This window comes from Convolutriloba macropyga, chromosome 13 (genome assembly GCF_964194025.1).
Source record: "Convolutriloba macropyga chromosome 13, txConMacr16.3, whole genome shotgun sequence".
NCBI lineage: Eukaryota > Metazoa > Xenacoelomorpha > Acoela > Convolutidae > Convolutriloba > Convolutriloba macropyga.
The window spans coordinates 40,124,517-40,137,567 of record NC_134480.1 but is presented as its reverse complement, the minus strand read 5'-3'; the positions used below and the strand labels follow the sequence as shown (position 1 = coordinate 40,137,567).

Sequence of the window (13,051 nt, the reverse complement as noted above, 5' to 3'; positions counted from 1 at the left end):
GAAAAACCAAAGATCAAGCAAGCTTTTTTAATGCAGCAAGAAATTTCTGGGATCTATTCTGCCCACACCCCCCCCCCCCCCTCTTGTTCAATACCCCCACTAACTTACTATGTGTTGTTATATAGCATGTTAATATGCAAAAGATAGCACGTGAATCTGGTGCCGAAAAAGAAAAATTTATTTGCAACTGATCTGGATTGGGTTGAACAGAATAGATCCTATTTTTCTTGGTTGATTTTTGTCTTTGGTCAAACAAGAGTTTCATGCGGCAGTTGGTTTCTCTAATGTGATGACAGTGTGTACCGCAATAGAAAGTACCGCAAATGTTGGCACAAATTCCCATTTATCCAGCCAACCCATTATAGAATTAAAGTTGTCCAATTGTAAAGAATAATCACCCTTTTGCATGCTTGATTTTGCCCTGTTGCTTTTTAGATATTTATTTTCATGTGGCTCGCCCACTCTTTGCGAAATATATCGACTTTCAATAGCCGCGACAATTTTTTTGCATCTATTCGAGGTGTTCAAATTCTCTTTGTTATTGCGGAAATTCATTATAACTTTTTTGTTTTCCAAAATTGATAGCTAAGTGACTTTGATCTTGAAATCCACATTTCGCTTGTTCAAACATTCAGGAATCAGCAAAACAACTCTGCAATAGAATAGTGTATGCTTGACAATATTGTACACAGGGTACGTGGTGAGGGCGAGGGGCGCTGCCCGACACTCTCTCGATCCCGGAGCAAATCCTTTTGGTCCTCATTAAAGAATGAACAAACCCAATTGGGATCATGTAGCAAGTGGACCCTGTCCAAGTTTTGTCAATTTTTCTTGGTAAACTTGCAACTTGCAAGAATTTCCAACATTTTTTGACTTTTCCTTCCTCCTTGCCGAAACGGTTTTTCAAAATCAAACGGAGATTCTATTTGAAAAAGTTGGAATTCCGCAGCAAAATCTCATTGATCTTGCAAAAACCGAGCAGCGGATTTTCAGTTTTGTGGAAGCCTTCATTATATTCTGCACTGCTTTCATTTTTAGTTTTTTCCCCAAAAATCTTGGAGAGGTTTTTGCGGTTTTCCCAATGGTTGCTGCTTTTTAGATTTTTTTAAGTTCAGTTGAAATGATGCATATGTTTGAGGCTTTTGAATTATATTTAGTGCTTTCATTTATATCGTCATCATGCTTCAGTGATTCTTAAGGAGCGTTTTTTCAGGGTGTGGGTTTTGCACTTGACGAAAAAGTGGCGGAATTGTTTTTCGACAATTACAAAACCCACTTCCTGAAAAAAACGCCCCAAAGCTTATGCAAACTATCAGTCTATCAACTTAGCGAAAAAGTAAAAAAATATTGTGATGGTATACAAATAGAAAACATAATTTTTTCGCTGTGTGAATTTCAGTAGAGGAACCATCCATAGATTACCCAGGTTGAGGTCCTCGCTCAAAATGATCTATGAAAATACCCATCCAGACTATTTTTGCTCATGAAAATACCCAGGCAGACCGAAAATGCCTATGATCAAGACTTTGCCTCGTTCAAAATTTTGGTGCATTCATGTGCTCGTTCAAAAACGCTTATGAAAAGACCCGTACAGACCAAAATGCGATATGATACAGATTGTGACTCGTTCCATTTATGAAAGACCAAACAAGTTCATGATCCAGACTTTGGCTCGCTCAAGTAGTGAAAAGCCTCAGGTATACATGTCAAACCTATATTCTGTAGATAGCTGCCGATCGTCTACAGACCAGAATCGGTGGAATTGAAGGATGTTTTCATACCACTCAGCCACAGTTTCCATTTTCTGTTCAGGTTGATTGCCCACCACATGGTCTATGAAGTTTAATCCCACCTAGAAGACAACACATTTCAATAGGTGGTCTCCAACACAAAAAAGACAGTTTGACTATGATTCGAAGAAGGGCGACAAAAAGTTTGGTTTGAGCCATGTAAATAATACATCTAGGAGGGTAACCCCAGACGTTGAAATTCGTTTCTTATATCCACCACCTCAACACGGGATGGACCCTGTTCAGAGCAGCCTCTGGCTAGATTCTATTGGATAGCAAAATGGAGAAATATGCGCTTGAAATTACAGGTTCGGGACAGCCTCTTGAACGCATAAAAATCAAACAGTTTTCTGGATCAAACTTTGATGATAGGTCAGCTCAACCTATTAGTAAAGCAGAGTTAAAGAACCGTTTCAGCATGTAAAGGCATCTAGTTCAGTCCCGCAATTGTCATAATCAGAGGCTGCTTAGAGTGTGAAAAAAACTATCTGAGTACATCTCTCTTCTCTTAACAACGACAGATTTGACCCCAACCCCTTTTATGCAAAAAAAAGAGGCAGACCTGTTTCGTCGAAAACGATTGTACCAATCGTTGTACCTTAAAAGAAGACAAAAAATTTTCGGTGGAATACTTTTTTTTAAAATGCGCGGAATATGATAGCAAGGCAGTTAATCATGAAAAAACATCGACCTTTGTCCGATTTGACGCAAAAAAAGATGCTTACTTTCCGTAAATTTTTTAGCATAAAAACTTGGCTGATATAACCTCACAAGAATAAAACAAAGTAAGTTGAACTCAAAATAATTGTTTCATAATTTTTACTCCAGATCGCGAAGCGCACTCTCTTGATCATTATAGACTCCAGAAGAATGTCACTCGATGTGTTCTGGACAATTTTGTTCGAAACCGCAGCGACATTAATCTGCAGACCACTGACAATTGTCGCTGACCTTCCCAAAAAAAATCCTATTACGCCAAATCATTTTTTGATTAATTCACTTTTCAACTCCCTGTCGGCAGGAAATTTCAAGAATCAAATTCCTCCCTGCTTCAAATCGTGCAAAAATTAGCAATAAATGGTCAACCACTTCTTGAAACGACTCGTGAAGGAGTATCAGCCGACACCGTTAGAGAGATCTAAATGGAGAGAAGGTGATCAGACACCGCTCAGAGTCTATGACATTGTTTTGATTTTGACCGATATGACTGCACAAGGAACTTGGTCTCTTGGGCGAGTTCTAGAATTGTACCCTGGACGAGATGGTCAACACTGTGTGGTGAATGTGGCAACAACTCACACCGCGTACATGTGCCCTGTCTCCACTCTCGAACGTGTTTTGGCTGATTAGTTCACTTTTTAACCAGTTTTTTTTCGGTACCGATTTTGAGGCAACTGGGGGAACTGGATGTCTTCTCTAAGGTGATGTTGGCTATTCTTTGCTCCGGAGCATGTTGTTTATTAATCATGTCAGAAGTGAATCAAGAAAAGAAATGATTTTTGTCTGAGTTGACTTAAAAACGAGTCGCATAATTCCCGCAACTTTTGCAGCATAAAAAAATGGCTAATATAAACTCTCAAAACTAGAACAAGGTCATTTGATTTGAATTTCACTTCCAAAGAAAAATTTTGCCGATCAAGACAATTTGGTTCTCAACCCAACACCACAATACAATGAAATTATTTTCTTTTCAATATTTGTCCATGTTTTTTGCCGAAACAGATTGAGTTCAGTTTCCGTACTTCTCAGAAAATTATTTGCTGGCTTCTGATCAATCCTAAAATAAGTTTGATTCTTCAAATTTAGATTGCAATACTCTGCTTGAGCTTTATTCTAAATCTTCGACTAACTTAGCGCCGTTAATACAGAAAATTTCTACAACAAAGTTTAGCCAATCAGCTTAAAAATGAATATTTTTGCATTAAAAGAAATAGAATTCTGATTGCATTAATAACAGTACTGAAAATTGGTCTTTGTTTCAGTTTTTGTTCAAATTTCTGCAGCGTTTCAACGGTGTCTAACCATTTTGCATTGCTGTAGGTTGTTTTGCTTCGCGTGTGGCAAGTAAGTGCCAATTGTCCTTAGTGGCTCTTTAAAAAAATTTGAAGAGCCACTAAGAAGTGGTTTTGTAGTTGAGTGTGCCGTATTATACGAAAAAATTAGTGTCTATGAAGTTCAATCCCACCCAACAACAACAAATATCAATTGATGGTCTCGTTCAAAGAGGAAATTTAGAAGTACCCACTTTTAGGTACCTTTTTACACTTCATGGTCTCTCGGGTCGAAATTGAATGGTTAGCTTTTAGGAACTTCTGGTTTTCCTTCCATTCGTTTTACAAGGTAAACATTCGACTTAAAAAGATATATTCTTGCAGTAGCTTTTAGAACTAAACCTCTTACAAATTAACCATACGACCAGACAAGGTGCATGCAATTTAAACTTTCCACTTAAAACATGTATTCTTGCATAAGTTCTTAGAAAGTAATGAAACGTTGCAAGATTTAAATAAGGCTTCAAAAAATTTTAACCCAGCAAAATTTCCATTTTTAGCTATGGATTGTAAAAGATCATTGTGATCTAGCATTTATTAACTGCATTGCAAAAAGTCATCTGGAAATGATTAATTTGACAGATAACCTTTTTGTCAAATTTGGTCACAGTGCTTTATGTTTTTCTAAATGATCAATTTTTCCCACGCGCTATCTACGGTAATTGATTGAATATCAAATTGAATTAACCAATTATAATTCAGATCGTCCGGAACGAAAACGCAGGAAACTTATATGTTAACCATTTGTCATGCAGGTTCTTACAATTTAATCATTCGCTATCCCCTTGGGCTATGAATTATTAGCACACCTTCACATTTCAATTTCAACAAGACAATTCAACTGAGTCTGTTCTCCTCGAAAACATTGTCGAAAATAATTTTTCCAATTATTTTTTTGTTAGTTTTAATTGACAAAATACCAATAAATCTTTCCCCAAAATTTTTACAAAAAATAATTTCCATTGTTTTCTGAAAAGTGTATTGTTTTGTAGAAGGGTCAGCAACTAACATTAGATTTGTCTTGTTTTCTGAGGGAATTTATTTGCAAAATTTTGTGACTTCTTTATTAACTGTTTGCTTCAATGTACAAGACCTGCCAGTTGTAGCACAAAACTCGCCAAGTCTCATATGAAGATATGGCAAGCTGTGAGCGGGTCAACAAATGTATTGAGCAGTGGTCTTATCGTTGTGAAATTCTCGAAGAAGAACAAAAGTAAAGAGTTGAAATTACAAAAGATGTTTTTAAATCCTGGTGATAAGGAAACATAACACTTCGACTGTTGAATTCTGTACTGATTCGAATGTTTTTGGTGTATATTTAGTGTCCAATAAGGCAATTACTACAATTTTTTAGTTGTGTAAGGTCTCATGAAGTTTTTCCCGGATAAATGTTCTTAGCTCCATTAAATCGTTGTGTAGGAAAAGACAATACAGGTTGAGGTACCTGACTGAACAAAACTGATATGACCAATCTGTCTCAAACGGAACGATTCTATGTGCAGACTTTCATTCGTTTATGTTCAGACTAAGGCATTACTTTCAATGGCCATAAGAGTAAGATTACAAACCGCGTGAGATTAATGAATAAAGATGCACACAATTTTGCGCACTTTTAAGAAATAATTGGATTTTATACATCAGTATAGCGATAGATTTTCCCCAACTTTCTTGCGATAAGGAGTATCATCCGCATAGAGAGAATATCCGAATTCTGTTGTTTTTTTTTCAAAGTTTCCTAATAAAAACAAACAATAAAGGAAAACGGGAGAAATGCATTTTTTTAGGAAATTTGAGTGAAAGCTCACGTGCCTACCTACCTTAGGTAGTTTTTCCAACAGGTTGTCTGTTTGTTCACTCTTTTTGAATCCAGGTAAGAAAACACCGGAGTAATTCTTTCTCTCGACAAAGGTGTGAATTGTGTCTCCGTATGTCTTCACTTGGGCAAAAGTCACACTCCCGAATTCGTCGGATTCCGTCCAAACAGGATGCACAACCTGAAATAGAACCATTTTTTTAAATTTTGACAACAATGCAACTGGAAAAAATGGGTCGAAAAGGCGTGCACGAAGTTTTGCTGAAACTTGACGTTTTTCTTGAAAAAAAAACTTTTTTTTCGATCGGTATTTTTGGACGATTGGGCTGGATCATCTAGAAATGGCGATAGGAGAAATTTTTTATTACCTTATGATGACTGCATACAAAATGGTCAACTCAGGTTGACCATTTTGTATGAAGTCATCATTTTTAACGGTACTTAGGATATCCAGGTGAAGAGGTAAAAATTTGAATCAAGTGATCCAGGCCTAAATGATTCTGACCAGTTGGTCCAGACAAAAATTTAAGCTCAATTCGACACTCCGCGAATTAATCCAAACAACAGCGAATTATTTCAACTCATGTTTTGATTTTGCAGGGCATATTGAACCTATTCGGAACTGAGACTATGATCGCCTTTTGGATTATTTATTAGCCAAACTCAAAGATTTTTAGATCTACCCCCCCCCCCCCCATCACCACCACCACCACCACCACCACCACCAGGTTTGTGCATATAATAGGTACGCCCCCGGCGCATGTGCTAATTTATACATAATACCGTTCTATATAATATCAGATTGCTTGTAAGTAGCCGGGGGGAATTATAAACACTGGGGTGGGCGGGGCGGCAGATCAGGTCATCTTTCTTATCACATTAGTTGCCCTCTTGATTTTGGTTAAATTGATGGATAAAGCTCTCAAGTGTAGCACCCACGATTATAGTTTGACATCTTATCACAGTTTTTGATCTTAGAGCAGGAAAAATCTTCTGATGTCAATTTTTTGTTTCGCGTATTAATTCTCGATTAACTTTACGTCTGAGTTTTTATTCACCTGTGCTCCCCTTTGAACTGAAGCCTGAAAAACTTTTTCACAGTCATCAACTGTGAATGACACGTCCTTGACTCCATCCCCGTGTCGTTTCTGGTGCTCTCCCATTTGGTCATTGCCCGGAACCAAGGCACTCTCGAATACAAACACCGCCTAAGTAAGAAAATAAGGTTAAAAAAGTTGAAAAAAAAGTTGAAAATAAGGTTAAAGAAGTTGAAAAAAAGTTGAAAAGATACCAATTTATTTAACCAACTCTTCTAAAAATCAGTTAATTTACAGTTAATTTATCATCTTTTAGTGCCTTAAACTTCTCTTACATCCACTATTTTTGTCCTTATTTTCGACAATTCGAAAAAATTCAGCGGTTATATTACTTTGAGACAAATTTCTTGGGGGCGCCATTTAAACGTGCAAGCATTTTGCTTCTGGGCTGTGAGTAGTATAAAAAGCTGACAGGGGTCTCAACGGGGGGGGGACACTATGTATTAAGATTGGAATGCGTAAAGTGTCCCCCCTAGGGGGGACACTTTTGGGACATTTTTTGCAACGCAAATTTTTTTGTAAAATTACAACGGGATGGGACACTTCCTTTTCGAACACAATGCGAAAAGTGTCTTTCCTGTTTTTGACCAAAAATGGAAGTTTTTTTGCACACACATGTATGTATGTATGTATGTATGTATGTATGTATGTATGTATTGTGTATATGTATGTTTTGTATATATGTATACCATGTATGCATGTAATGTATGTATGTATTTATGTATGTATATATGTAGGTATGTATGCATGTATTGTATATATGTATGTATTGTGTATATGTATGTATTTTATTTATGTATGTATATATGTAGGTATGTATGCATGTATTGTATATATGTATGTATTATGTATATGTATGTATTGTATATATGTATACCATGCATGCATGTATTGTATGTATGTATGTATGTATTTATGTATGTATATATGTATGTATTTATGTATGTATGCATGTATGTATGTATGTATGTATGTATGTATGTATGTATGTATGTATAAATGTATGTATGTATGTATAAATGTAGTAGTATAAAAAGCTGACAGGGGTCTCAACGGGGGGGACACTATGTATTAAGATTGGAATGCGTAAAGTGTCCCCCCTAGGGGGGACACTTTTGGGACATTTTTTGCAACGCAAATTTTTTTGTAAAATTACAACGGGATGGGACACTTCCTTTTCGAACACAATGCGAAAAGTGTCTTTCCTGTTTTTGACCAAAAATGGAAGTTTTTTTGCACACACATGTATGTATGTATGTATGTATGTATGTATGTATGTATTGTGTATATGTATGTTTTGTATATATGTATACCAAGTATGCATGTAATGTATGTATGTATTTATGTGTGTATATATGTAGGTATGTATGCATGTGTTGTATATATGTATGTATTATGTATATGTATGTATTGTATATATGTATACCATGCATGCATGTATTGTATGTATGTATGTATTTATGTTTGTATATATGTATGTATTTATGTATGTATGCATGTATGTATGTATGTATGTATGTATGTATGTATGTATGTATGTATAAATGTATGTATGTATGTATGTATGTATGTATATATGCAAGCATGTATATATACATTCATACATACATACATTTATACATACACACATACATACATACATACATACATACATACATACATACATACATACATACATACATACATACATACATACATACACACATACATACATATATACATACATACATACATACATACATACATACAAACATGCATACATACATACATATATACACACATACATACATACATACATACATACATACATACATACATACATACATACATACATACATACATACATACATACATACATACATACATACATACATACACCTTGATAAAAACGCCAGAGTTGTACTAGAAAACATGTTCTCACGTAAGTATGTACACAATTATGGTCATAATCACTTATGTCTATAAATGCATAGATAAATTGGCGAAAACAACAGTAAAATAACTAACCTGTTAGTAGATGTATAAAATGATTAATGATATATTAAGTAGAGAGTCATTGTATCATGCCCAAACATGTTCAGGGTCACAAAAATTTCCGAATTAATTTGACCAATCGCAGTGCTGGATTTATCATTCGAGTTGACGACCAATCAGAATTGAGAGACTTATAAACAAAAATTCAAAACGCACACGTTTAGTAAGCAGTAAAAAATGAGTACAATAGGAACAAAGGAGATCAAGCTCATTCATGAAAAAGTTTTATCACTGAGAGGTAACATAAATTATACGCACATATCTTATCGACAGTTATATTTCGTAGCTGCTTGTTCTTTATTAGATCCAGAAGTTGACGGGGAAATAGCACTTAAATTTAGACCCTATGGTGGTTTCATTGGAATTGATAATTCAAGATTAGATCCTTTACTGAAACGAAGCAAAGTGTTACGACTTCATGCTGCATTGCATGACGCCGCTGGATTTATAAAAGATTGCAGAAACAAAGGCCCTGGATATGTTTACGCTTTCCGTTACTCACCAGTAAACAATTGTCTTTTTGGCCACTTGACAGGAATATTATTCATTCTATCAGTGAAAATTTTTCATTCACATTTATTTCGTGAATTGGAATGCTAGAGAATTTTGGCAGCAAAACCACAAATATAATTGTCCTCGATCTCGAAGGTTTCAAACTCAAGTCACTTGGATTCATTATAAAAGAGCTCAGTTTGTGTTCCAGTTACAACGATACATTATTTTTCAAACCCCCACTTAAATTCGCTGATTTACCCGAACACGATAGACAAACTGTTATTTGGCTGACCAATAACCTACACGGTCTTGATTGGGACGAAGGTGATATACCTTACTGTGATTTGAAAACAATCTGTCTGAGTTTCAGTTTCCGATTCACCCGGAAAAATTTTTTTGCCAAAGGCATTGAAAAGTGTGAGCTCCTCAGTAAGCTTTTACATAAAACTGTTTATAATCTGGAGGATCTAAATTGTCCCCGAATCTCAGAGATAATATCAGAAGCACAAGTACCCCCCTGTTATCTTCATTCAAATTTTCGTTCAACAAACAATCAATTATCAAATCACTGCGCGGAACGTAAAGCACGAATATTCTCACAGTGGACACAAAGTGATGCACAGAGAAGACACATCAACTTTAACAACCTATCTGTCAGACAACTTGAAGATATTCACTTGCTTGACTCCACTTGACGATCAACCTATTGTAATATTCAACAGAGTTCAGGATCCCTCTCCACCAATACAGAATAATTTTTCAAGTGATCACCAGAACCGAGCGAACTATCTCAACAAAAAGCCAAACGCTGCACAACAACCTCGTTACAATTCGCTTTATAGCACAGCAGCAAAACGTTATTTTGCAACCATTACTCTTTCTCCCGACGAGCTAGACAGCTTTAGAGCTTTCCTGCCCGTGATAGATAATTTCTATCACTTCCAGTTGTACGTAAAAAATAAGCAGAGAGCTCGAGAACATCGGAATCAGTTCAATTGTGGCTATGATCAAAGCAAACCAGAAGCCTATGCAGTCCCCCAAAGAGCAGCGAATCCCACGTTGGAAGCAATGGGCGGACAAAAAAGTTCCTCAATTTAGATTGAAGAAAACACCACCAGAACGTGAGCTATCACTAAAAGAGATGCCGAATGAGCTGCGGTTATATGTCTTGGAACACCCCGAAGTTGAAAAAGTCTTCAGTCAACCATCGTTCAAAGAAAATGATTCATCAACTGTTTGTTACAAACTAGAAATAAAAAGTCATATTAAAGGTTTCAATTTGTTTGAGTTCTGGTACATGAAACAGTTGCCCAGTGGATAATTCAAAAATTTAACATTCTATATCATTCTTGATTCAATTCACTTTTCAATTAATTATTTTTCTCCAATGAGTCAAAGAGACGAGGCTGACGCCGGTATCAGCAACTTAGTCTTTGATGTAAACAACAAGGAGAGGCCCCCATGGCGTTGTTGTTCAAATTCAACAGTGCCAAGGTCCGAAGTAATATTTTTTGTTCAAGTGAGTATCATTGTCTTAATGATCATTCTTTGCTTCTCTATGTTCTTTCTATTATCAGAAAGCTGTGAAGAGAAATCAATTTGGATTGCTCTCTTATCAAGTCTTGTTGGTTACATATTACCTAATCCCAAACTATGAACAAAGTTATTCTTACACATGACAGGGTATTAATGTCAATTGTAGGACCAAGTGGTTGTGGTAAAACAGAACTCTTGTTTCGAATGCTAAAAGGTTCGACCTTTTATCCCCGTTTTGAGAAAATTTATTATTTCTACAAAGAGTTCCAACCTCTTTTCAAAGGTATGCAACGAGTTATACCAGGGATTGAGTTTCTAAAATACTCAGGCTTTGATATAACAAAAAATCTATCACATTGTCTGCTTATCTATGACGATTCATGTGAAGAAATTTTCAACGATAAAGAATTTGTGAAAATAGCTACCTCAGGACGTCATCGCAAATTACATGTTATATACGTCAAGCATAATTTGTTCCATCAAAGCAAATGGTCCAGAACCATTGATCTGAATACAACACACATAATATTATTCAAGTCGCTTCGTGACATTCAACAAATTGAATATCTTGGAAAACAGTTGAATTGTCTCCAACTGATAAAAGAAGCATACAAACTAGCAACTGCGGAGCCCTTTGGACATTTGATGATTGATCTCGACCCAAAAACCAGTCAGGGTTTACGTTTTTCATCGCAACTAATTGGACCGGATCCTTCTGTTTTTTACATTTCGTCCCCTGAAGCAGTCATTACAACAATCACAAATGAAAAAGAAACATTTGCTTATGCTCAAGCAATGGGCAAATAAGAGGAATGAGAACACAGCTCAAATAGAAATATTACATCAGGGCGATTTCATTTGGTTCTTGAGTGACTGTGTGATGAACGTGCTCTCTGGAGTTGTACCAATCAAAAAACTTGAATTAAAAAAATTCGAGAAACCCCTACGTAAACTTGCAGACAGGCGAGTTGAAGAAAGAGAGAGAATCAAAATTTTTCGATCAGATTCTGGAATCCGTCTAATTAAACTGATTGCGTTACCTTGTATTGCTTTTCTGGAGCAAAATGCACACTGAAGAGTTTGTGCTAATTCCTCGTCAAATGTATGCTAATGAACAACCTCAAATTGCTCAACTTCTCAACAATAAAAATGTCCGAGAGAAAGCAAAACAAATATCACTGTTGCAAAGAAGCAAGTCTCCACCAGCACCTTCTAACACGCAACAAGACACGCAACAGCAGACCGATAATATTTTGGAAAATGTCAAAGATGAGTTGAATGAGACTAGAGATGACAAAATTGATACTAAAATTTCAACTGAAATCAGGGAGCGAGTTTTGAGAGATATTAAACACCTTGACAGAAAAAAGTTTGAAAAAGCGAGCATAATATTGGAAAAAATAGAAGAGTCAGAATCTCTATCGCTGGATCAGACATCAAGACTAATGGTTAATAAGTCAAGCACGGGAATTCTTGTCGCAGATTTTCTTTACGATCTACAACAAACAACATCTAAGCTTTCACTTGAACATTACAAAGTCCTGACCTTTCTAGATATCAGTTCACAATTAACTTGTAATACATACGCAAAAAAATTTCTTGCCTTATCACTAAACGAAAAGTTACAGTTGTTTGAGGATGAACCAGAAAACGAAGAATCAGGAGTCTCGAGAACAGAAGAATCAAAAACTTCTGGCGACGATGAAGGAAGCTTTGAAGATGCAAAAGACGAAATCCAACCGTCTAGCTCGTGGACAAATTACTTCCTCTCACGTTAAACAATTGAACAAATTATACACAAAAGGTAGTGCAGCTTTTGGTAGCATTGCTAATTTGAAGAAAGCCAGTGGTTTACCAAGATCCAAAGTGGTTCAATACCTTCAGTCGAAAGCCCCATACACAAAATACAAACAATTCAGAAAAACTTTTCCGAGACTAAAAGCTGTTGCATACAGAATAAACGAAATCTGGTCTGTCGATGTGGCGTATATGGATAAAATTGCCCAACACAACAATGGAGTCAAATATTTACTGGTGGCTGTTGATGTTTTATCGCGATACCTACGGGTGCAACCAATAAAAGCTTTATATGCAAAAGATGCTGTTGAAGCGTTCAAAAAAATGATAAAGCAGAAAAAACCAGAGAGGGTTTGGACAGACAAGGAATCCGAGTTTAAAGGTGAATTCAAAACATTTTGTGAAAAGAAGGAGATTCATTTATATACAACAGAAAAC

General features: G+C 36.0%; 1 protein-coding gene across 1 annotated transcript in view; it reads right to left on the bottom strand.

Moving 5' to 3' along the window:
* LOC142352049 (4-hydroxyphenylpyruvate dioxygenase-like) overlaps nt 1-13,051 on the bottom strand; it is a 44,541-nt gene that overhangs the window by 8,231 nt on the left and 23,259 nt on the right. The window contains exons 5-7 of the mRNA XM_075404396.1: nt 6,713-6,862; nt 5,659-5,835; nt 1,713-1,852 (exon numbers count right to left, since the gene is read on the bottom strand). Of these exons, the coding sequence (XP_075260511.1) occupies nt 1,713-1,852; nt 5,659-5,835; nt 6,713-6,862 (467 nt within the window). The remainder of the gene's footprint in view (nt 1-1,712; nt 1,853-5,658; nt 5,836-6,712; nt 6,863-13,051) is intronic.